At 45.9% G+C, this 21,483-nt stretch overlaps 2 protein-coding genes across 11 annotated transcripts in view; one reads left to right on the top strand and one right to left on the bottom strand.

The window, feature by feature from the left end:
* LOC123844405 (clusterin-associated protein 1) overlaps positions 1 to 14,978 on the bottom strand; it is an 85,829-nt gene extending 70,851 nt beyond the window's left edge. For 2 of the 7 annotated variants that reach the window (XR_010411797.1, XM_064592447.1), the window contains exon 1: positions 2,615 to 2,753. The gene's annotated coding sequence lies outside the window, so the exon portion shown is untranslated. Of the gene's footprint in view, positions 1 to 2,614; positions 2,791 to 14,771 lie in introns of those variants that run through there. The other 5 variants (XR_010411800.1, XR_010411799.1, XR_010411803.1 and 2 more) reach the window with 5 other exon arrangements.
* A 197-nt stretch (positions 14,979 to 15,175) lies between these two features.
* On the top strand, positions 15,176 to 20,966 carry ZNF597 (zinc finger protein 597). 4 transcript variants are annotated; one of them, XM_045874852.3, is made up of 4 exons: positions 15,176 to 15,387; positions 15,702 to 15,787; positions 16,641 to 16,767; positions 18,668 to 20,966. In XM_045874852.3, the coding sequence occupies exons 2-4, from the start codon at positions 15,755 to 15,757 to the stop codon at positions 19,777 to 19,779; spliced, it is 1,272 nt and encodes a 423-aa protein (XP_045730808.1). In that variant the 5' UTR covers positions 15,176 to 15,387; positions 15,702 to 15,754; the 3' UTR covers positions 19,780 to 20,966. The 4 variants fall into 4 exon arrangements, 3 of the variants coding, with proteins under 3 accessions (XP_045730808.1, XP_045730809.1, XP_045730810.1); XM_045874853.3 differs by having other exon boundaries at positions 15,180 to 15,315; XM_045874854.3 differs by lacking the exon at positions 15,176 to 15,387 and adding an exon at positions 15,411 to 15,602.
* Positions 20,967 to 21,483: the final 517 nt, after the last annotated feature.

Genomic DNA, 21,483 nt, shown 5'->3' with positions numbered 1-21,483 from the left:
CTGTTGACCTGGACCCCAAACCACCTCCCGCAGAAAGCCCTGGCTCCCTGTCCAGACGTCCTTCCTATTATTCCATGAGAACTGAGCAAATGCCTTAAGGTTCACAGGAGAACACTAACCTACCATTTGCTCACTGGGTTTTCCGATGCATGGGTCTCTCTTTAATCAGCTAACCCAGAACTGGCCTGCCAGCTAGCTCCTATCAGAGGAGCTTTGCCCGTAAATGGACTCTTAGTGCTAAAAAAGAATGATATTTAGGGAAGGAGGGTTGATCGTGATGTTATCAAAGACACAAATACTTCCTGGGGGGAAAAAATCAGCATATGAACTTAGCCAGAAAGAGACCCATGAGGTCCAGCATTATTTTGCAGATCAGTATTTATTTGAAAGCAATGCACACAGACATAAGCAAGACCAGCTTTGACATGGGGTCTACACCCCAAGCTTGCTTTCTGCACACAAGGAACAGAAATGGAAAAACCACGAGGGCTTTGTGGATTCCTTCCAGAAAGAGATGTCAAGGGAAGATAATGGAGAAAAAACTTAGACACGGAGGAGCAACCATTTAAGAAAAGACAATGCCTGATAGGCAGCCAGCTCTCTATTCAGGTAGGAGAGCTGTCACAAACAGCTGAGACCTCTGGGCTATTTCAGCAGGACAAAGACGTGTGCCAGCCTAAATTCAGAGCTCTGAGGATTCTTCTCTACACTGTGTTACCTGGGGCAGCTGGGTGTAAGGATGCTGTGTCCATCTGGTCTAAACACACGTCAGGTTGCTAGAAACCAAAATGCTGCTAATAGTCTCCTGATGCTCAGACAGTCTTGGAGCCGAGTACCCAGTCAGCAATGACAGCATCACCCCGGTTCAGGTGTAAGTATCTTTTATCTCTCAAATCTCCTACCATCCAGGAATTTTCTTCCATCCCAGACTGAGGCATGCTGTTACTAAGCAACTTCAAGTCATATCTGAAGTCTGTGAGTGGGTGTGGTTAAAATAAACAGATGACAAAGTCACTGCAAGTTACAGAGAGGCAAAAGCTACACAAAGACCTTTTAAAAACATGCCTGTACTTTTTATTCTGGCCTGTCAACGCCACACCATGCCTTGACTTTGTTTTGTACAGGTTTTAACTGTCTTCATAGAATCCCAGCATTTCTGCAAGCTCAGTGAGAGGGAACTGCAGCCAACTGTGGCCCAACGGAGAAGGAGCTCAGGCACACTGCACTCTCCAGGGCCGAGCTGCACACTGCTTCTGACGGGTACAAATCCTAAATGGCTTGAAGACCTATGCGCACTGCCATGACTTATCTGTCCATTTGGAAAGATGACCGGGACTTATATTTCAGCCATCCCTGAGTTTCTTCTAGTGTTTACTCCCTTCTTCTCCAAACTCAAGGCAATTCAGAGATTTTCGTGAGAGACAAAATTTGTTTTTGTTCCAGCCCCTTTTAATTCAGTGATGCTCAAGACTCCTCTCCTTCCTGCCTCGCGGGCCAAATAACTTCTCACACTTATCTCTACATCACAAGATGTCATAGGAATTGTGGTATTTTTTTAGATGACCTGGAGTCACCTATCTTTCCTGGATCACTCAGTTAATCACTAACTAGAGGCTTTCTGCCTTCAGTCCTCTGGTGACACTTCTGCAACCAGCAATGTTCTCTCCAGTTCTGACACTCCAATTACCAACCACCCGGGCGCCACAGGGAGCTACTGTGTGGGGCTGCTATCCTTTTCCATCAGGACAACTGAGTAACAAAATCTTATGGCTCAGGACTTGGCAGAGTGAAACAGATCAATGAAGCTGCCAATGCCCACGTTTACTGCAGAATAACTCCTGGTCCTGAGCTCCGGCACCCGCAGGGCACACAGATATGTGTTGTCAGTGGTCCAGAGAAGACCCACAGTCTCCCTCACAATTTTCCCACGGGGACACGTCACCACAGGAGCTACAGGCTCCCAGTCTTCCCTGAGAAGTGCCCGATCTGGTGGAGGAGGTCAGAGCTGTCGTAGGGTCTGCATGGCCAATCTGTAAATTATCAAAAACGTAAGAAATTGACGCATCTTAAAACCAAAAGGTACAGCTGAGGACGAAAGAGTCGGAGACAACGAAGACAGAACCCCAGGCTTTCGGAGTTCACAGGAGGGCAAACAAGTCGGCAAATAACTACAATCCGCGCAACAAGTACCAAAGCAAAGGCAAGGCCAGGCGAACCGCTGACCTGCGAAAAGGCCAGGCCCTTCAGCAGGAGGGAGACCGGGAGGGAAACGAGGGGCAGCCTGACCTCTGGTCCCAAATTTCCTCCCACTAACTCGTCTTGGGGCCTGGCCGGGAGGCACCCAGGCAAAGGGGGCGCGGGGGGGAGGGGCGGCTCTGGGAAGCGCGTCCGTCCTCACCCCGCGGACGCCCCGCGGGCCCTCCTCAGCCTCCGCCAGCGCGAGCTCCGCGGCCCCCTCGTCACCCCGCGTACACGTCTGGGCACCTAGAAGCGTGGGTCGCGCCCCGCCGCGGCCGACTCGGGCCCCGCCTCTCCCTTCCGGCCCGGGTCCGGGCGGCTCCCTCCTCCCTCAAGACCCCTGCCCCACCGCAGGCCGGAGCCGGGGGAGCCTCACCTCGGACGGGAGCCGGCGGCAGCGGACGCCGTCGTGGGGCTCAGAGCATCCTGGAGTCGCAGGCAGCCAAGAAGTGCGGCCGCGCGGAGCCCGAAACGAGTTATGTAACCGGCAGGGGCCGCAGCCGGGACGGAGGCGGCGGCCCGCGGCACTTCCGCCTCCCGCGCCGGGCCGGCGGCGCAGGCCGGAAGCCCATTGGCCGCCGGCCCCCACGTGGGACGCCACCGCCGCCGCCGCCATCTTACGAGCGGGCGGGTCTCGGGTGAGGCCCGGTGGCGGGCGGAGGCGCGGACGAGGCAGGCCGCCGGCCGAGCGCTTCTGCGCTGGCGGACGTAGACGACCCCGGCGCCCCCTCCTGCCCCCCGCCGGTGGAAGCCGGCCGGTTGGTGCCTTCTGGGCCCGGCTGAGTGCCCCACACGCAGAGCGGGGGGGCTCCCGAGACAGGGATTGCTCCCTGTTCTCCAGTCTTGCCTGGGCTGACGCTCCCCTCGCTTGGGCTTGGGGCTCGGGCTTTTCCATCCCCGGCGCCCGGCGGCGCGTCGAGCCGGGGAAGCGTAGGCCGCGTCCACGACAGCCAGTCCGTCTACGCACAAAGGCTGTGGAGGGCTGTCGCCGTGCCAAAGGGTAGGGGTCGGTCGCACTCAAGGTGCAGGAGGGTCTGTATCACAAGATCGAACTCAAGTTCTGTTGGTAGGGAACCCGAGTTGAGCAACATCTGATAGTAACTTTAAAGCAGGAATTTATTCTTTGCCTTCAAATAAAAGTGGTCCACATAGCCAAAGGGTGGAATAAGAAGGACCTGCTTACAGCCAAAGGCTAGAATAATCCACCCTAAAAGGATTTCATTCATATCCAAGAGAATAAACGTTATCACAGGTCAAAAGTCTAAATAAAATAACACTATCTTAGAAAAGTTAAAAGCATATTTTTTTTAACATTTTGAAAAGGAAAAAGTAAAGAGGTGAGAAGTTTTTAAAGTAACTGGTATAAATAGATCAAGAGTAATACGGGGCGCCTGGGTGTCTCAGTCTGTTAAGTGTCTGCCTTCATGATCCCAGGATCCTGCCATCCAGCCCCACTTCCCACTTCCCTCGCCCTGCTCAGCCAGGAGCCTGCTTCTCCCTCTCCCTCTGCCCCCTCCTCCACCCCTCACCCCTCGCTTGTGTGCTCTCTCAAAAAAAAAAAAAAAAAAAAAAGAGAGAGGTAACAAGACAATATAAAACAAGAAGGAATAATCTATTGTTGTCTACATAGTATGATGTGTAGAGGCTGATGGAATCTTGATTTATATAAAGCAACCCATATTTATATTTCCTTTTTGTAACAGTTTCTGTAAGTTCCTGTTTTTTTAAGAAAGCTGAAAATAACACTTGAACAAAATGAAAATTGATATAATACTCTTTACACCTCTGCACTGTTACATGTTTAAGGACCGCAAACATGCTATTGAAAGCAAAGATGCTGTGGTGAACTGTGTTTGGGCCCATTCAGAACATTTTGAGGACTTCACACAATTATATTTAGTGTGTCATTATTAAATTATTTATAAATTAAATTTGTTGCAAAAAAAAAAAAGATTTAAGATTGATTAGAAAGATCCATACAGTACAGCAAGATAAATGAGGGCCAAACAGGGTGTGGTAAGGTGGGTGTGTAAAATGCACTTTGAGGTCCTATATACTTTCTAGAGATGGGCTGAAACTTCAGCTCTGATCTTTCCAGAATCCACTTCCAAGAGAACAACTGGTTATAAGATTTAAGGGGTCAATGTGTCAGAGGTGGCTAACTGCTACCTACTGTCTATTGTCCCACAAGTCTTTCTTCTCCTTCTCCAATAACTGCTTTATCACATCTTCTTGTATTAACAGAACCCCACCCCCTACAGCAAGCAAATAGCTGTCAAGGTAGGCTTGTATTTCTCAGCCTCCCTTGCAGCAAGGTGAGGCTGTATGCCAAACTTATTACCATGTCATGTCCTTAAAAGCAATTTGTGTAAATGTTACCAATTGATGGAGCTGAGTTGGCAGGTACGTAGGTGTTTGCTGCATTATTCTTTCAAATATTCAGGTTTGAATTAAAAAAAATTTTTATTTGTGTGAGACAGAGACAGGGGGAGCGGCAGGCAGAGGGAGAAGCAGGCTCCCCACTAAGCAAGGAGCCCGATGGGGGACTTGATCCCAGGACCCTGGTATCATGACTTGAGCTGAAGGCAGACGTTTAACCAACTGAGCCACTCAGGCGTCCCAGGTTTGAATTTTTTTTAAATAAAGAGATGAGGTTTAAAAAAAGGAAGTTGCTTGCTTTCCTCCTCCTCTTTCTCCCCTTTCCCTGTGTTCCTGTCCATGGAAAATGGATGCAGTGATAAACCCCTTCAGTAACACGGGAGAAGTGAAACCCTACCTATCTCCTTGCTACTTAAAGTGTGGTCTGTGGTCCAGCAGCATCAGCATCCCTGGAAGCTTGTTAAAAATATGGAACCTCAGGCCTCAGCCAGATTGAATCAGAATTTGCATTCAACTAAGAACCTATGTTTAACAGGATCCCTAGTTGATTTATAGTTTGAGAAGCCTTAAAACATTGGAAGTTTGAAACACTGAAATATTAAAGTTTGAGAAGCCCTCCCTATGTGATGACAGAGGTATAACATTGTTGTTTCCAGGGTTCTATGCACAGTACTTAAAGATGAACTGTCAAAACTGAGAAGGGCATATACATCCAAACTTTAAAAACACTGTTTTTAAACACAAATGAGAAAATATTCTCCCAAGGGCTTATTACTTGCCAAGGGCTGTGTTAAGCTTCTAACAGGATCTCTTTTATCCTCAGGACAAGGAGGTACCACATCTTACTACATGTTACTACAAGGGTTATTCAAGGTAGTTGTCCTCTGGGAAAAAAAAAAAAAAAAAAAACAAAAACCATTCCACCCGCAAAATGGTCCCTAATTGGTTTAATCAATTAAGGTCAGCCCCTTGGGGCGCCTGGGTGACTCAATCGGTTAAGCATCTGCCTTCAGCTCACGTCATGATCCCAGGGTCCTGGGATTGAGTCCCACATCGGGCTCCTTGCTCAATGGGGAGCCTGCTTCTCCCTCTGCCTGCCGCTCTCCCTGCTTGTGATTGTGTGCTCTCTCTGACAGATAAAAAATAAATAAATCCAAGGCTCTGGTATATAGATAAGAAATAAGGTCAGCCCCTTGTCTCTTGGCTCAGTGATTTGGGTAGTGTGGTCATCAGTCTCCTCCAGTTCTGTTTCATCAGGAGCTGCCTGTTCTGAGCATTCTGTCTGCTCCTCCTCCCTCTGGCTGCAAGGCCTCTTCTGCTGTACTGTTATTTTTCTCTTGCCTACTCATGGCCATGGGTCAAGCAGGGAGAAACCTAGAGGCACTACTCTCGAGGAGAGCCAGCAATCTCTACTCCTGTAGCTTAGCCGCATTCCAAGCTGCCAAGCAGAGGCAGTACTCCAGGGAGCACTTGAAGGGAAACCCTCAATTCCTGCCTCCTCAGATGCAGAACCCTCTCCCAGCCTTGGAGACAGGGAGGTAACCAGGCTTCTCTGGGCCAGGGCGAGCAGCAAGCCACCATCGACATGGGCTGCCTCTGCCCTTCCCAAGCCCTGGCTTAATTACTCTGCTAATTTTGGAAGTAAAATATACTCACGATTTAATGAATCTCCAAGGCCAAGATCTCTCCAGAAATTAAGGCATTTAAATTTTCACCTCTCCCTTCTGGTCCCTGGGGTCTCATCTGGCCCATAGAGGAACAAAGTTGGGTACTACTCTTTTATTCCAAGCATGGGTGATACCACTTATCTAGGGCCCTACTCACTACTCTGTCAACAATGGACTAGGGTTGGGGAGGAGGATAGCAGGGGCTGGCAATCAAGGTTTCCCCTGCAATACCCACACATTCAGGTTATAAACAGCATTGCAACTAACAACTTTGTAGAGAAACCTGCACACATTTCAGATTATTTTTTTTAGGGAACAATTCCTAGAATGTTGGTTAAAAAATTTTTTTAAAGATTTATTTATTTAGAAAGAGAGAGCTGGGGGAGGGGCAGAGGGAGAGAGAGAATCCCAAGGAGACTCCCAATGTGGGGCTCAATCCCACGACCCCGAGATCATGACCTGAGCTGAAACCAAGAGTCGGACACTAAACCGACTGAGCCACCCAGGTGCCCCCAAAATTATTTTTAATTGACCACATTTCAATTTGGAAACAAACCTCTGCCCAAAAGTTTTTACTAGTTTATTCTGACACCAAGAGTGAGAAAGCTTCTGTCGCACATATCCTCACCAACATGGGGTATTATTATTTTTTAATTTTTAAAAGATTCTATTTATTTATTCATGAGAGACAGAGAGAGAGAGAGAGGCAGAGGAAGAAGCAGCCTCCCGGCAGAGGAGGGAGCCTGATGTGGGACTCGATCCCAGGACCCTGGGATCATGACCTGAGCTGAAGGCAGACGCCTAACCGACTGAGCCACCCAGGTGCCCAACATGGGGTATTATTATTCCTTACCTCTCTGCATCTGGGTGAAAAGATCTCATAATTTTAATGTGTATTTCTTGGTAAGTTTGATCACTTTTCCCTATTTTTATTAACCACTTATATTTCTTCTATATATGATTTTTACAGATGTGTCCAACATGATATTTTTGTTTGGGCTTAACTGGGGCGTGGGGGATTTTCTAACACAAACTTTTAATTTTCTTTTTAAGTAAGTTCTGATGTGGTTTGAAGTGGTGGGGTTCAGAGCCAACAGCCAAGAAAGAATTCTTGAGATGGCTTTGGGGCAAAAAGGTGGTTTTATTAAAGCACAGGGACAGGACCTATAGGCAGAAAGATCTGCACTTGGGTCACGAGGAGTGGCCGATTATATACTTTCAAGTTGAGAGGGGGTTAGGGACAGCAGAAGCCTCCAACGTATTTTGGAAACAAGGTTTCCATGACCCTGAGGAGGCTAGCTATTGTTAGGAAAAGGTCATTTATTACTGTCCAATAAAAACTCAGTCATGAGACCCTTCAGATGTATATCAGTGGGCCATATGCTTGGAGGATGACTGCTAACCTATATCTTGGTGGGCAGAGATAAAGGAAGTTTCCAAGGAATTTTTATATGTCAAAGTAGACTTACAGGCTCCTGGGGGGTGGGTGGGGGGAGGCCAGGCTAAGATTGCCTTTTGCCCTTACCGAGGTGTCAACATCGAGGCAGAGGAAGGTCATTCTGCCTTTTTCAAGGCCTTGTCAGTGGGCTGTAAGCAGCAAGGAAATCTAAGTTTCCTCTTTTGCCTTTGTTTCCCACATCAGCCTCCATACCCAGTGTGGAGCCCAACGTGGGGCTTGAACTCATGACCCTGAGATCAAGACCTGAGCTAAGATAAAGACTCAGATGTCCCTAACAAACTTTTTTTTAGAAGTATGCTTGCCCATGGCCAATTTTCAGAAACACAGCAAAAGGAGATATGGTGAAAAGTAAGTTTTCCTTTTTCTGACTCTGAGTGCCAGAGTTCTCCAGATAACCACTATCGCCAGGATCCTGGTATCCTCTCGTAGATCTTATTTATGCGCATAAGCAATATGATATTTTCACCAATAAAAAGCAAGTGTGAGTGAGGTGAGGGTTGAGCTTAGATACAGGCTTTTGTTCCTTCCTTCTTCCCTCTCTTCAAGAGAGCTGGCCACTATGCCATGGGCTGTGGGTACAAATGGTGACTGAGATGTATTCTCTGCCTTTGAGCAGATGTATGATTACAAGATGGCCTGATAAGAGGCACTTACACAGGACAATGGGAATTTTAGAACGGACTATGAGTGAACACGTATTTGCTAAGTGTCTGCCATATGTTATGCCCTGCGTCACAGCCCTTCCTGAGGGACCTTGTATACTTCCCAACAACTCTGAGAAGTAGGTATGGTTGACCCCATTTTACAGACCATGATGCCTACACTTTCCTGACTCACCCAGGGGGACAGCTGGGTTTCAAAAGGCAGGCTTTCTAGGAAGACCCTGAAAACACTTTTCCAGGGTCCCAGAAACAGACCATGAACGAGCCACTTCATACAAGCACTGTAAATGGTTGACCAGCATCTGCCTGGCCTGAGAGGGCTCTGGACCACTCTGGGAGCACTCCCAGGAGAGGAAAAGGCTCTATGAGACTGGCTTGAGGTGGGGGAGATTATTCTGATTCGTGGTCCTGAAGGGTTTATTAACATTTTCATGGATCAAAGCCACTACAACCAAGAACCAAATATTTTGCTTCTAAAGAAATTCCCTTTTGGTGTAAAATGCTATAAGTGTATATATTGGGTCACCAAGGATGATCCTGCTTGCTGCAATAAAACCAAGATAGAGGGAGCACAGGATAACCACGTGGCCACTTGGCCTGGTCTCGGAGTGTCAGGCCAGCATATTGGGAGGGTATGGTTCTCCAGTTATATTGTCAGTACACCCTGAGACTGGGCTTACTGCTCAGACTCACAAAAGCTGAGGCTTAAGCCAAATTCTGGCTTACCTGTTTATGGTTAAGGGTCACTGGAATACTCCTAGTCCTGTTCCAGATACCTCTTTCTCTATTAGGGTTCCTAGGAAGCTAGATCACTAATCAGGAAGTTCTTGGTGAGCAGGGGGTATGAAGAAGGGAACAGAGTCTTAAGGGAGATCTTTTACTCAAGCCCTGGTCCAACACAGCAGACCCTTCTACAGTGTCATGAATGCTTGTCCCATTCATTCAACATTCCTTTGCCTGAGCAGCACTAGGAGGGTGCCAGACTCTTGCTGACTCTTCTTCCTCTTGGTTCCACTCAGACTAGGCCCCTCTGGTAAACACATTCCTTTTCAGACCCACAGATCACAACTTGATGAGCTTTCCAGGCTTTGCTTAAAGTTACTTCTTTTTTTTTTTAAAGATTCTATTTCACAGAGAGAGAGACACGGCGAGAGAGGGAACATAAGCAGGGGAAGAGGAAGAGGAGAAGCAGGCTTCCCATCAAGCAGGGAGCCGGATGCGGGGCTCGATCCCAGGACCCTGGGACCATGACCTGAGCTGAAGGCAGACGCTTAACGACTGAGCCACCCAGGTGCCCTGTTACTTGTTATTTCTGAAGAAATTGATTTCATCTCAATTTTCTCAGCTTAATTCTCAGCATTCAGCCTTATTCCCCTTCTTTCAAGTTCTTGGGAAACATATCATTGCAGGAAGCTCTATGTGGACTATGTTGATGTGTCTGATCGCTTTTGAGCACTTCTTGTATGTTAGAGTGTTGTGTCACATAGTATCTCATTTAATCATCCTAACAACGACATGAGGAAGGACCTGAGGTATTTACACTCATTGTTCCTCTTTTGCAGCTATGGAAACTGAGGCTTCAAGAGGACAAATAATGAATCCAAGATGTTAGAGCTGTTAAGAGCAATTTCAAGCCACACAGTCCAACTCCAGACTAGTTTTGGAAGAAACACCTACTCACTGTAATAAGAAAAATATAGAAGAGCATAAAGAAGAAAAAAATTACCATTTGCTCACCAACCCAAGATGATCACTTAACATTCGCCCCTCTTCAGTACATTTTTAATAATGATAGTATTTTGCATACAGTTTTGTATTTTTCCCTTAAAAATTTTTAATGTTAGCATTTCCCCATATTATTTAAAAACTCCTTATAGGGCGCCTGGGTGGCTCATCCGGTTAAGTGTCTGCGTTGGGCTCAGGTCGTGATCCCAGGGTCCTGGGACTGAGCCCCATGTTGTCTGGCTCACTGCTCGACGGGGAGCCTGCTTCTCCCTCTCCCACCTGCCCCCTGCTTGTGCGCGCTCTCTCTCTCAAATAAATAAATTTTTAAAAATCTTTTAAAAATATTGACTAATAAAATGGGTTTCATTCAAGTAGGTTTCCTCTGTGAGCGCATCATCCACAGCAGGACACAGCAGGCTTTGACTCACTCTCTGCAACTCTTCTCCCAACTCCAGCTGGCTCTGTGCCTCACTCCTCCAGGTACGGCCTTTCCGTCTGCTGCAGGGGAGAAAGAGGCCAGGCCATCATGTCCCTCCTGGCCACGCCATGCTGTTTCTGTGCACTCCTGGGCCAAGTGTCTCAGACAGTTAAACCCCTGATCTCAGAAAGCTTAATCTGAAGGATCCTTTGGGGGGAAATTGTCTAAGCATGTTGTCTTCTCGTCTACTCTCCAACCCATTGTTCCTTCTCCATCCTCACTGTGCCCAACCTGTATGCTCTGTAGATCTTATCATCCTCCAGAAATCTCTGCTTACAGTTTCTATTTGCAAGAATCAGTCAGTATCAGTAGGTCCAGAATCTTCCTTTGCAAGCATTTCTAGCCTCAGTGACTGAGAAAATTCTGTTAGAGTCAACACAGAGCAAAACCACTTTCTGGTCACAGGATTAATGTATTGGAGGCACAACTTAGAGCCCTTAGCCCCCTTCCTCCTTCCTTTCTCCTTCTTTCCTCCTTCCTCCCCCCTTCCACTCTTTCTCTCTTTTTTGAGTCTCTTTCTGATGAAGGAATTCCTGCCCAGGTAGAGGTAATCCTAGCTTCAAAGTCGTGAGAGCCTCTTGCTGTGACAGCAGGTCCTGCAGGCATGACCAGTAACCATCATTCCCTTCATTAGAGACTGGATACTAGTGAGCCGGGGTTCCTAACTGCCCAGTCAGGCATTCTGAATTCCTGCGAGAAAAGCCTCTTGCTGAAGTTGGGAGAAAAAACTAATCTTGCTTATCTGTACTCTTCTGGTACATCCTGATATGGCCCTGCCAATTTCTCATTGGTATTTACATCTCACGAAGGATACAAAGGCTGTAGGAACCAGAGACATACTTATTTTTAAGTAACGGACCCTGAAAAACAGTACTGTCTGTGAATGTTAAAAACACCAAACGTAGGGGCGCCTGGGTGGCTCAGTCGGTTAAGCGTCTGCCTTCGGCTCAGGTCATGATCCCAGGGTCCTGGGATCGAGCCCCGCATCGGGCTCCCTGCTCCGCGGGAGGCCTGCTTCTCCCTCCACTCCCCCTACTTGTGTTCTCTCTCTCGCTGTGTCTCTCTCTTTCAAATAAATAAATAAAATCTTTAAAAAAAAAAAACCGCCAAACGTAGAAAGCAATTTGTTCTGGAAATTATGTTTAAAATTACCAGGGAAAATATCTATACTTAAAAGAGAACATTGGTAATCTCTGAATGATAAGAATGTAGTGCTCTTATTTTCTGGTTTTTTCTTATCTGTATTTTCTAACTTTCTAAAACGCATATATACTGCTTTTCTAATAATAAAAAGTTATTTTTTAAAAAGATTTCATTTATTTATTTGAGACTGAGAGATAGCGAGAGAGCATGAGGGGGGCAATGGGCAGAGAGAGAGGGAGAAGTAGACCTCCTGCCAAGCAGGGAGCCCCAACTTGCGGCTTGATCCCAGGACCCTGGGATCATGACCTGAGCTGAATGCTTAATTGACTGAGCCACCCAGACGCTCCTATAAAAAGTTATTTTTAATTTTTAGAAAGATAATGGGATCTTCAGAGAAACAGCAGATCTTTGGCTACAGAAAGAATTTTAATACATACAGATTATTATTGATATGTTAAAGGCTGAAATGAAGAAGCTTGTCAGAAGGTTGTGGCAAAAGGATTTTTGAGTTTTTTTTTTTTTAGAGAGTGTGTCAGTGAGAGGGGGGGCAGGGAGGAGAGGGGCAGAGGGAGAGAATCTTAACCAGTCTCTGTGCACCCCAGGATTTGTGAGTTTTGAATATTAAAATCTGTTACTTGAGGGGCACCTGGGTGGCTTAGTTGGTTAAGTGTCGGACTCTTGGTTTTGGAGACTGAGCCCTGTATCTGGCTCTGCACTCAGTGTGGAGTCTGCTTGTCCCTCTCCCTCAGCTCCTCTCCCTACTCTCTCTCTTTCTCTCTCATAAATAAAATCTTTTTTTTTTTTTTTTTTAGATTTTACTTATTTATTTGAGACAGAGAGAATGAGAGAGACAGAGAGCACATGAGAGGGGAGAGGGTCAGAGGGAGAAGCAGGCTCCCTGCCGAGCAGGGAGCCCGATGCGGGACTCGATCCCAGGACTCCAGGATCATGACCTGAGCCGAAGGCAGTCGCTTAACCAACTGAGCCACCCAGGCGCCCTAACAGATTTTTTTTTTTAAGATTTTATTTATGAGAGGGCGCCTGGGTGGCTCAGTTGGTTAAGCGACTGCCTTTGGCTCAGGTCATGATCCTGGAGTCCCGGGATCGAGTCCCGCATCGGGCTCCTTGCTCTGCTTCTCCCTCTGACCCTCTCCCCCTCATGCTCTCTCTCTCTCAAATAAATAAATAAAATCTTTAAAAAAAAAAAAATCTGTTACTTGAACATATAATGGATATATAGTCAAGCATCTCTGATTTTTAAAAAACAAAGTTAGGCATATAATTCAGTCTTATTCTTTCAATCTTGGTCTTAGACTTTGTATCTCATCTCTTTACTTTAAGCAAGATCAATCTTTCAAGCTCCCTTCTTGATCTACTCTGCTCAGTTTTGGTAGTTAGAGGGTCTCGGGAAGATTTAGTTTCCTCTCCCATTTCAGAGATAACTCTTTCTCTCTGGTTATCCATTGAGTTAATACCACAAGCTTCACTTCTGGTCATTGGAAACTGTGTTTATTTCTTTGTTATGAGACCAAAGTTCAAAGGAAAAGGCCACAAGAGCCTCTTGTTCTTGGTGAAGGGGCCAAAAATCAAAATCAGGAGAATCTGAGCCCTAAATGAGATATCCTTGACATAAGAATAGCATTAAATACAAGGAAGGGGGGGAGGAATATGACTACTTCAGCACTACCATGATTCGATAATGAATGTGCTTTCAGTTTAGACCTCCACGTACCAGGCTGTTAGCTCTTCCTCAACATTTATGCTTTGGATTGGTCTAGCCTGTGGGGAAATTTTTCCTTATCATTCTTCTACCTGTCCTTTCACCACCTTTCTCCTCCCCCTAGCGCCCACCTCTAGATACTTCTTTTGTGACCCATTGTCAGAAGGCCTAGATCTTTGTTGTTAACAGATGTCACTTGTGGCAGATGCTCTTAGTTACCGATTTGATATCTGTTCTACTCCCTTCTTTTTCTTTTCTAACAGAGCCCTGATTTTGTGCAGGTAGTTGGCCAGGGGAGGCTGGGTCCTTCTCCCAGTGCTAGGGGGTGAACCATGGTTGGTCAAAACCAATTATGGTAGGTATAGTCTTTTTACCCTTGATAATGATTGGTTTAGGATGGGTATCTGGCACAATGCACGTCTGCATGTATTATGTGTCCCTTTCACCAACATGCTAAGGATGGCAGAGGAGAAAAATGGAAGCATTAAGACCTTGATGGTGTCACGGAGCCACTGAATTAACCAATCTGTATCTGCCCTACTTTTGAACATAGTTTTGTTGGGTTTTCTGTTACTTGCAACTGAAACTTTCCTGTCTGACATTCCACTGGTTTCCACTACTTATTTTGTCAATTCTGATAATACTGTTTCAATAACCATACAACAATTTCTTGAGTAACCTTTTAGACACAGGCACATGTCTGGCACTAGAATAAGAAAATAATTATTGAGACTTACCCAGTATTTTCTATTAAGGTACCTATCATCCTTGCTTTTTCACCTTTGTAAATTGACACCTTTATAAACTGACAACCTATTTGAAACTACCCTCTGAGGAGAAGCATTTGGAACTCTTTGCAGCTGAGGAAAGCAAAGTTGTATATTGGCCAAGATGACCCAAGCAATCAGTGGCAAAGCTTGAGAACGAGCTCAATTTTAAATTCCAAATCCCTACACCACCGCACCCAGTGTCAGTGAAGTGTAAAATATGTGGCAATGGGACAGGTCGAATGTGAGGTATCAGGAGGCATACGGCGTCTCGCAAAGCAAGCCAATGGCTTTACTCCCGTTTGAGACTCCGCTGTGTCTCTGAGCCTGATTTGGCTCAGCTCGGCTGCAGTCGCGGGGCACAACGCCCCTAGAATGCACTGGGTCATGGACTTGCAACCTGGTCGAAGCCAATCTGAATTCTATCCACGCAGAAAACACCCCTTTTCACTCCACGGCCCCACAGTCCGCCCAAAACACAGCGGACTTTACTGCTCAGGCCAAGACTAGGACTTGCACTCGTGGCCACTCACCTCACCCTGGCCGGACCCACGTTTTGGGCCCACGGAGCACTGCCGCCCAAACCCACATTTCGGTACCAATAGTCCTTCGGGTTCGGAATCTCCCTGTCTTCTTACTTTCCTTCTTCCCTGAAACATTACGTCGCTCCGGGGTCACCCCACCTCTTCACACAGTTACCGGCCGGCAGGTAAGCGGGCAGGAGCTCACCCTGGAGACTCAGGCAGCGGAACCGGAAATACTTACTTCGAGAGACAGAAGGAAAACTACATCTCCCAGCATGCCCAGCGAGTTTTTGTCCTCTGTTAACGTACTCGATTGGTCAACACACGAGAAGGACTGCCCCCCTCGGAATACCGCTGGCCAATCACAGGGCAGAGTTTCCTGAACGCATGGGGGCGGGCCGGTTCCGGCGGCTTTCCCGGCAGCTCCTGCGTAGAGGAGTGTGGGAGCTCCGCAGTGGCTGTGGCTCTCGGTCTAGAGTGCCTTTTGGGCGTCGCCCTCTGCTCTTTTTGCACTGGTAGCGGGAGACTTTCTAACATCACTAGTCTCGGAGCGGTAGGTGGGACCTGGCCCGCCGAGGAGTCGGCCCCTCCGAGGCTGGGCTGCGGAGAGGAACCTTCAGTTCAGGTTTTATTTATTTATTTATTTTTAAAAGATTTTATTTATTTGACAGAGAGAGATAGTGAGAGAGGAAACACAAGCAGGGCGAGTGGGAGAGGGAGAAGCAGGCTTCCCACTGAGCAGGTAGCCTGATGCGGGGCTCGATTCCAGGACTCCGGGATCATGACCTGAGCCGAAGGCAGACGCCTAACGACTGAGCCACCCAGGCGCCCCCGGCTCAGGTTTTAAAGGGGCTGGGAAAGCGAGGAAGCCTTGGGAGTCCGTGGAGGGGCTTTGCAGCCAAATTGGCCCTTCTTGAGGATGATTCTCTCCCTTCCTAGATCTGTCTCGAAGTCAGTCTGGCCACTTGAGGAAGGCACTCCCACCCCCTGAGATGGCGTCCACGCTTCCAACAACCGGGGCCCAGGTAAGATAAGGTCCCTTCTCGGGGTCCCAGTTCCTGTCGCTACTTTCCGGCCTCTGCCTGCCTTCCTTTGGAAGAGGGTTAGGAATGCCCGTCTCGGTGGGAGGGCTCCCGATCCCCAAATAGCCCTCTGATCAAGCTGTCTTCCCGGGACCAGGCACTTCGGAGAAATGGCGTATCACATTCTTCCTTTCAGAACCACCAGCTGGGAGCAGGGCCCGTTGGAGAAGGCTATCAGAGTACCTCAAAGTGGTTTTCTGAAATGCTGCTCAAACTTGCAGATTTCTAGGCACATCCCACACCTTTTGAATAAACACAGAAACAAAAACCCCAGGTGATTCTTAATCACGTTGAGGTTCTGTTGGTTTATAAGACTGGTAAACTAAGGGAAGGAGGACTAGGCCTGGATATGATTCTAATGAGAGCTTAGCAGTTGAGTGTCATGTGCAAGGAGGAGAGAGACTATCAAGCAGAAGGATGTTGGGAGAATACTGGAACCACTGTCCCTTTTCATGATTCTTCCTGGGCTGCTCAGTTTTCTTTCCCTTAGAGCATCTGTTTGTAATGATTTCCCTCCCTGAGAGTTCCCTCATCTTTTCTAGAAGTCTCTTCTAGAACTTCTTATAGTTTACTGTCTTGGCCCTTATACCACTGTCTCAGAAATTATGTCCTTCCCAGTTTCCACCACCACCCTTAGAACCCACTTATACACCATCCCCAGCACTCAGGAACCTTTTACACCAAGCCCCTTCCTCCCTTGGTTCTGATGTTTCTAGCTCTTCTCAGTCTCCCTAAACTGAGTGAGGGGGTGGCCTTGGGGCCTCTTGTCCTGAGATGGGCTCTCATGTTGTTTCAGGGGCCAATGCTGTTTGAGGATCTGGCTGTGTATTTTTCTCAAGAGGAGTATGTGAGTCTGCACCCTGCCCAGAGGTCCCTCAGCAGAGACACTACACAGGAGTGTTTCGAGGATATGGCCTTGATGGGTAAGGCAGTTGTTTTTCCTGCATTTCGGAACTTTAGTCAGTTCTAGGAACAGGATTTCATGTCTCATTCACATGTTGATATGGGGGCGTGGGACCTTTTTCTGGGTGATCTATGTGGATATGACAAGAACTTGCACGACAGTGCAGTAGTCAAAGGATGAGATGATTTCTTAAAGACCAAAAAAAAGCCTATCTAGTACAGTGACTGTGATTTTGCATGAGATATGGCAGTATCCAGTAATCTTCCCAAATATTTATTAAAGTCAATTCACAGTTTTACTTGCAAAACCTCATGAGTATAGGTTCCTGTCATCTACTAAAGATTCGAAATTGATTCACTCTTAAGGGGGTGCTATGCCATTTTCACGTAAGGGGAACTATATGCAGAAATGTTCCCATGCCTGAGTAGAGTTTGTCTCTGACTAGGGTTGACTCTTGGAACTATATTGTAACTCAGGTTTCATATTTTCCATCTCTCTCCTCATCATGTTCATGTTTCCCTCTACCTTGTTGAACATAAGAAGTATAGTTATAGCTATTCTAACATTGTTGCTACTAGTTTCATCATCTGTGTCATTTCTGGGTCTGTTTCTGTTAATTGATTTTGCTCCTAGTTATGGGTCATATTTTTCTGCTTCTTTACATGTCTGATAATTTTTGATTGGATGTTGGACATTGTGAGTTTTATGTTGTTGGATGTTCATTTTGTTGTATTTTTAAAAATATTTTTGGACTTTGCATTTAAGTTACTTGGGATCAGTATGATCCTTTCAGGGCTTGCTTTTTGTTTTGTTAGGGTGTATTCAGAGCAGCCTTTAGTCTAGGGCCCATTTGACCTGCTGCTAAAGCAATGTCTTTCTGAGGATACTGCCTGATACCTTGTGTGTTCCATCTTGACTGTCAGGAACATGAACTATTGAACTATGTATGATGTGAACTCTGAAGATTGTTCTCTGTGTTCCTTTTTGATGATTCTTTTCCCAGTCTGGGGTAGTTTCTTCATGTGCACTTACAGATTAATGTTCAGCCCAAGTCTTAACGGGGCCCTACCTAGATGTCCAGAGCTCTGCCTGGGCACCTGCCTTGTCCCCAGTATTTTGTTGTCAAATTCTAGCCATCTTGGCATCCCTGAATTTGGTCTCTTCAAAACAGCAAAACCACACTGCACTGCAGCCCAGAAATCCTTTCTAGGCAGTGTGCTAGGGCAGTCATAGGGCTGTTTCTCTGGAAGGAAAGACCCCTTTTATATTGATATGTTGGCTTTACAAATTAAGAATATTTGGACAAATATTAAAAAAGAATGTTTTTTGGCAGCCCAAGTTTTATCAGCCATCCCAGCAGTGAGACCAGTTATCATTTGGCTGCTGTATGCATGGCAGCTCTACCTTGATCTTTCCTCCAGGAGAGGTAAAGAAATTTTGAAGAACTCTCCTGATGACAATAAAACTATTTCTAATAACCAGATTGTTTCTCTGCTAGGTAGAAAAATACTCACTTGCTCTCTTTCTTTCTCTCTTAAATATGAATCCCAATCTCTATTCCAGTTGTGGTTGTTCAGCGGTCACTTGAGATTCCTTAAATGATGAAAAGTTCTTGAGACTCAGGAGACTAACTGGAAACCTTCTGTAGACAGCATCTACCAAGATTGCCCTTAGTTCCTGTCCTGCTGGACCCTAACATAGTTACACGTCTTTTCCGCTTCCTCCTCACAGGATCACTAACAACTAGATCCTCTGGGAAGTCAGTAGAGCCTGCTGGCCTGATTTTGTATAGTATGAGTGTCTGGGTTCTAGGATAAGCCATCTACAGATTCTTGGTCCCTGTGTAACTAGCTTGTTCTTTCCCCAGTACCACTTGAGGGTGTTATCTATGCTTTGCTTTGTTTTGTTTTTATCAACAGGAGGGGAAGGCAAGACTGAGATTTCTCAACAGTTAAATCTAGAGTCTGCGGGATTTGAAGAACTTGCCCCAGAAAACTCCTCCATCACTGTGCCCCTTATCTATTACCCAGAAAAATCTGAGACTGGAGTTGGAGACCCAGAAAGGAAAGTATCAGGTGGAGCTCCTGCTTGCAAGAAAAGGTTCATAAGCCTATTAGTTACCATTGAAAACCAAACCCCATTACAAGAACTGTCTCAGTGTTTAGGAACCGGAGCACTTTCTGAAATTCTTGAATTTCCTGGGGAAGAAGCCAAAAATTTGTACAAGTGTCCTGAATGTGACGAAAGCTTCAGTGATAACTCATACCTTGTTTTGCATCAGAAAACTCATTCAGGGGAGAAAAAGTATAAATGTGGTGACTGTGGGAAGATTTTCAATCATAGAGCCAACCTGAGGACACACAGGAGGATCCATACTGGCGAGAAGCCTTACAAGTGTGCTGAGTGCGGCAGCAGCTTCCGCCAGCACTCACATCTGTCTCGGCACATGAATATCCACATAAAGGAGAAACCCCACACATGTGGCATATGTGGGAGAGGTTTTATGTGGCTCCCAGGATTGTCACAGCATCAGAAAACCCACGCTGCCAAAAGAGCCTATGAATGTACTGACTGCGGTAAATATTTTGGGCAGAAAACAAATCTTGCTTTGCATGAGAAAACGCACACGTCAGCCACCCAGTACCAGTGCACGCAGTGTGTGAAGTGCTTCGGGCAGTCCTCACACCTCGTCCTCCCCGAGCAGGGCCATGCAGATGACTCTGAACACTGCAGTGACTGTGGGGAAAATATGCTTTTGTTCTCAAAATTTAAACCTTTAAAATGTCCTGAGTGTGCGAAGACCTTCCTTCGTGTCTCTGAGCTTATTTCCCATCAGAGCATTCATAGAGGGGAAAAGCCCCATAAATGCAAAACATGTGCAAAAAGTTTTATTTTGGACTCAGAGCTTGCATGCCACCAGAAGAACCACACAGGAGAGGAACCTTTTAAATGTACCATGTGTGGGAAAAGTTTCAGGTTGAATATGCATCTCATTGTTCATCAGCAAACCCATACGAAAACCACCATGTAAATATAGCAAGTTTTCATTAACGCTGTGCTTCTCAGTATCTATACTGCAAACTGGGGACCAGTTACCCTTTATGTACCAGGCACTTTACATGCATCCCATGTCACATGTCACTTAGTCTCCATCACAACCTTGCTTTAGGCACTATGATTTCTGTTTTATAACTGAAGAAGGATAATGTCACAGCTAGTGAATGAAGCCAGGATTCTAACTCAGTAACTCAGTCACTGTTCACATTCCATTTGTATGAGCCAGAGAATGATATGGAACTTTTTTTTAAATTCAGTTTTCCTTAAAATGAAAGTCTGGCTAGAAGTTCTTTTAATTTTGTTACATGGTTTCTAAGTAAGTTTTAGAAGAAGGAGAATTTCCTTTTTCTTTCTTTTTTTTTTTCTTTTTGGCCAGTTCTGCAGATCTAGTATCTAGGAAAGTAATCTGTCTCTGTCTTATACTTTTTTGGGTTATAACTAAATGTAACATTTGTAAGAGATGATATTTCACATGTGAATTTCTGATGTGGTTTAGGAGCTTTTACGCCTGTGTGAAAAGTTCCCAAATAGATGGGCAAGTTGGTGTCGTAATGGCTATTAGTATCCTTGGAGTTCCATTCTCATATTTCTGATGCCACTGCCTTTGTGACTCATTTGCAAGGAATTTTGGCAATCTGACTGTAGCCTTTCCTGGCACCCAACTTGATCTAGGGAAAGATACTTGCTCCTCTCTGGAAGGAGTTACCTCTAAGTCTCTACCAAAGTACATTACCTGCCTTTCTATGAATAACAGTAACTCTTGTTTAGTGAACATGCTAGATGTTTTAGGGGTATTATCTAATTTAATCTTTAGGATAAATTTGACAGAGAAAGGGCTATCCTCGTTTCATAAACGAGGAAACTGAAGCCCTCGTAAAGTCAGTATCTTGCTTAAGACAAAAATAGGAATGTGCTGAAGCTGGCATTAACCTTGGGTGTCTCTGATGCTGAAGGTTGTGCATTCTTCAACCCTGTTATGTGTTGGCATTTGTGTTAGGACCACAAGCAGCCAGGAAGGCTGAGACGGGTGGGTGAGGATAATCATCATGGAGGCTACCCTGTGCACACGCATCCTAGAACCCTTTCATTGCCTTTGTGCTTTATCCCAAGTCTGATTTAATGTGTATGGTAATAAAGCAACAGAAAGATTCCCCAGGACTTCCAGTTCAAACTCCTATTCCTGTGATCAGATCAGAGATTGCAAACTCTATAGAGTACAGTCCTTATGGTTTTAGTTGGATTTTGGTTAAAAAAAAATTTCCTCCTGATCGCCAGAGAAAAATACATACAGAAAACTATTAGAGGGGCGCCTGGGTGGCTCAGTTGGTTAAGCGACTGCCTTCAGCTCAGGTCATGATCCCAGGGTCCTGGGATTGAGCCCCGCATCGGGCTCCCTGCTCAGGCGGAAGCCTGCTTCTTCCTCTCCCACTCTGCCTGCTTGTGTTCTCTCTCACGCTGTCTCTGTCTCTCTCTCTCTCCCCGTTTATTTATTTATTAAATAAATAAATAAAATCTTAAAAAAAAAACTATTAGAGTTTAACCAAACTACTTGACAATATATAGATCTTTAGATACTGCTGTTACATATAAATATAGGAGCAAAATGTTGAATGGAATGGTTACTAATGTTTAAGAACCAGGGAATCTTGTAAATTACACAATTTCTCTTTAAAGCAAA

The sequence above is a fragment of the Mirounga angustirostris genome, unplaced genomic scaffold, assembly GCF_029215605.1.
Source record: "Mirounga angustirostris isolate CCGP_5_RB_7025 unplaced genomic scaffold, mMirAng1.0.hap1 SCAF_5, whole genome shotgun sequence".
Classification (NCBI taxonomy): Eukaryota; Metazoa; Chordata; class Mammalia; order Carnivora; family Phocidae; genus Mirounga; species Mirounga angustirostris.
Note: the sequence above shows the minus strand (reverse complement) of the source record. Positions and strands in the feature narration are given on the sequence as shown.

Bases quoted from the DNA above. Each gene is read 5' to 3' on its own strand.
- ZNF597 (XM_045874852.3), top strand. From the start codon at position 15,755: ATGGCGTCCACGCTTCCAACAACCGGGGCCCAG. The intron at 15,788-16,640 runs GTAAGATAAGGT...ATGTTGTTTCAG, and splicing joins TTCCAACAACCGGGGCCCAG to GGGCCAATGCTGTTTGAGGA. The intron at 16,768-18,667 runs GTAAGGCAGTTG...TTTTATCAACAG, and splicing joins CGAGGATATGGCCTTGATGG to GAGGGGAAGGCAAGACTGAG.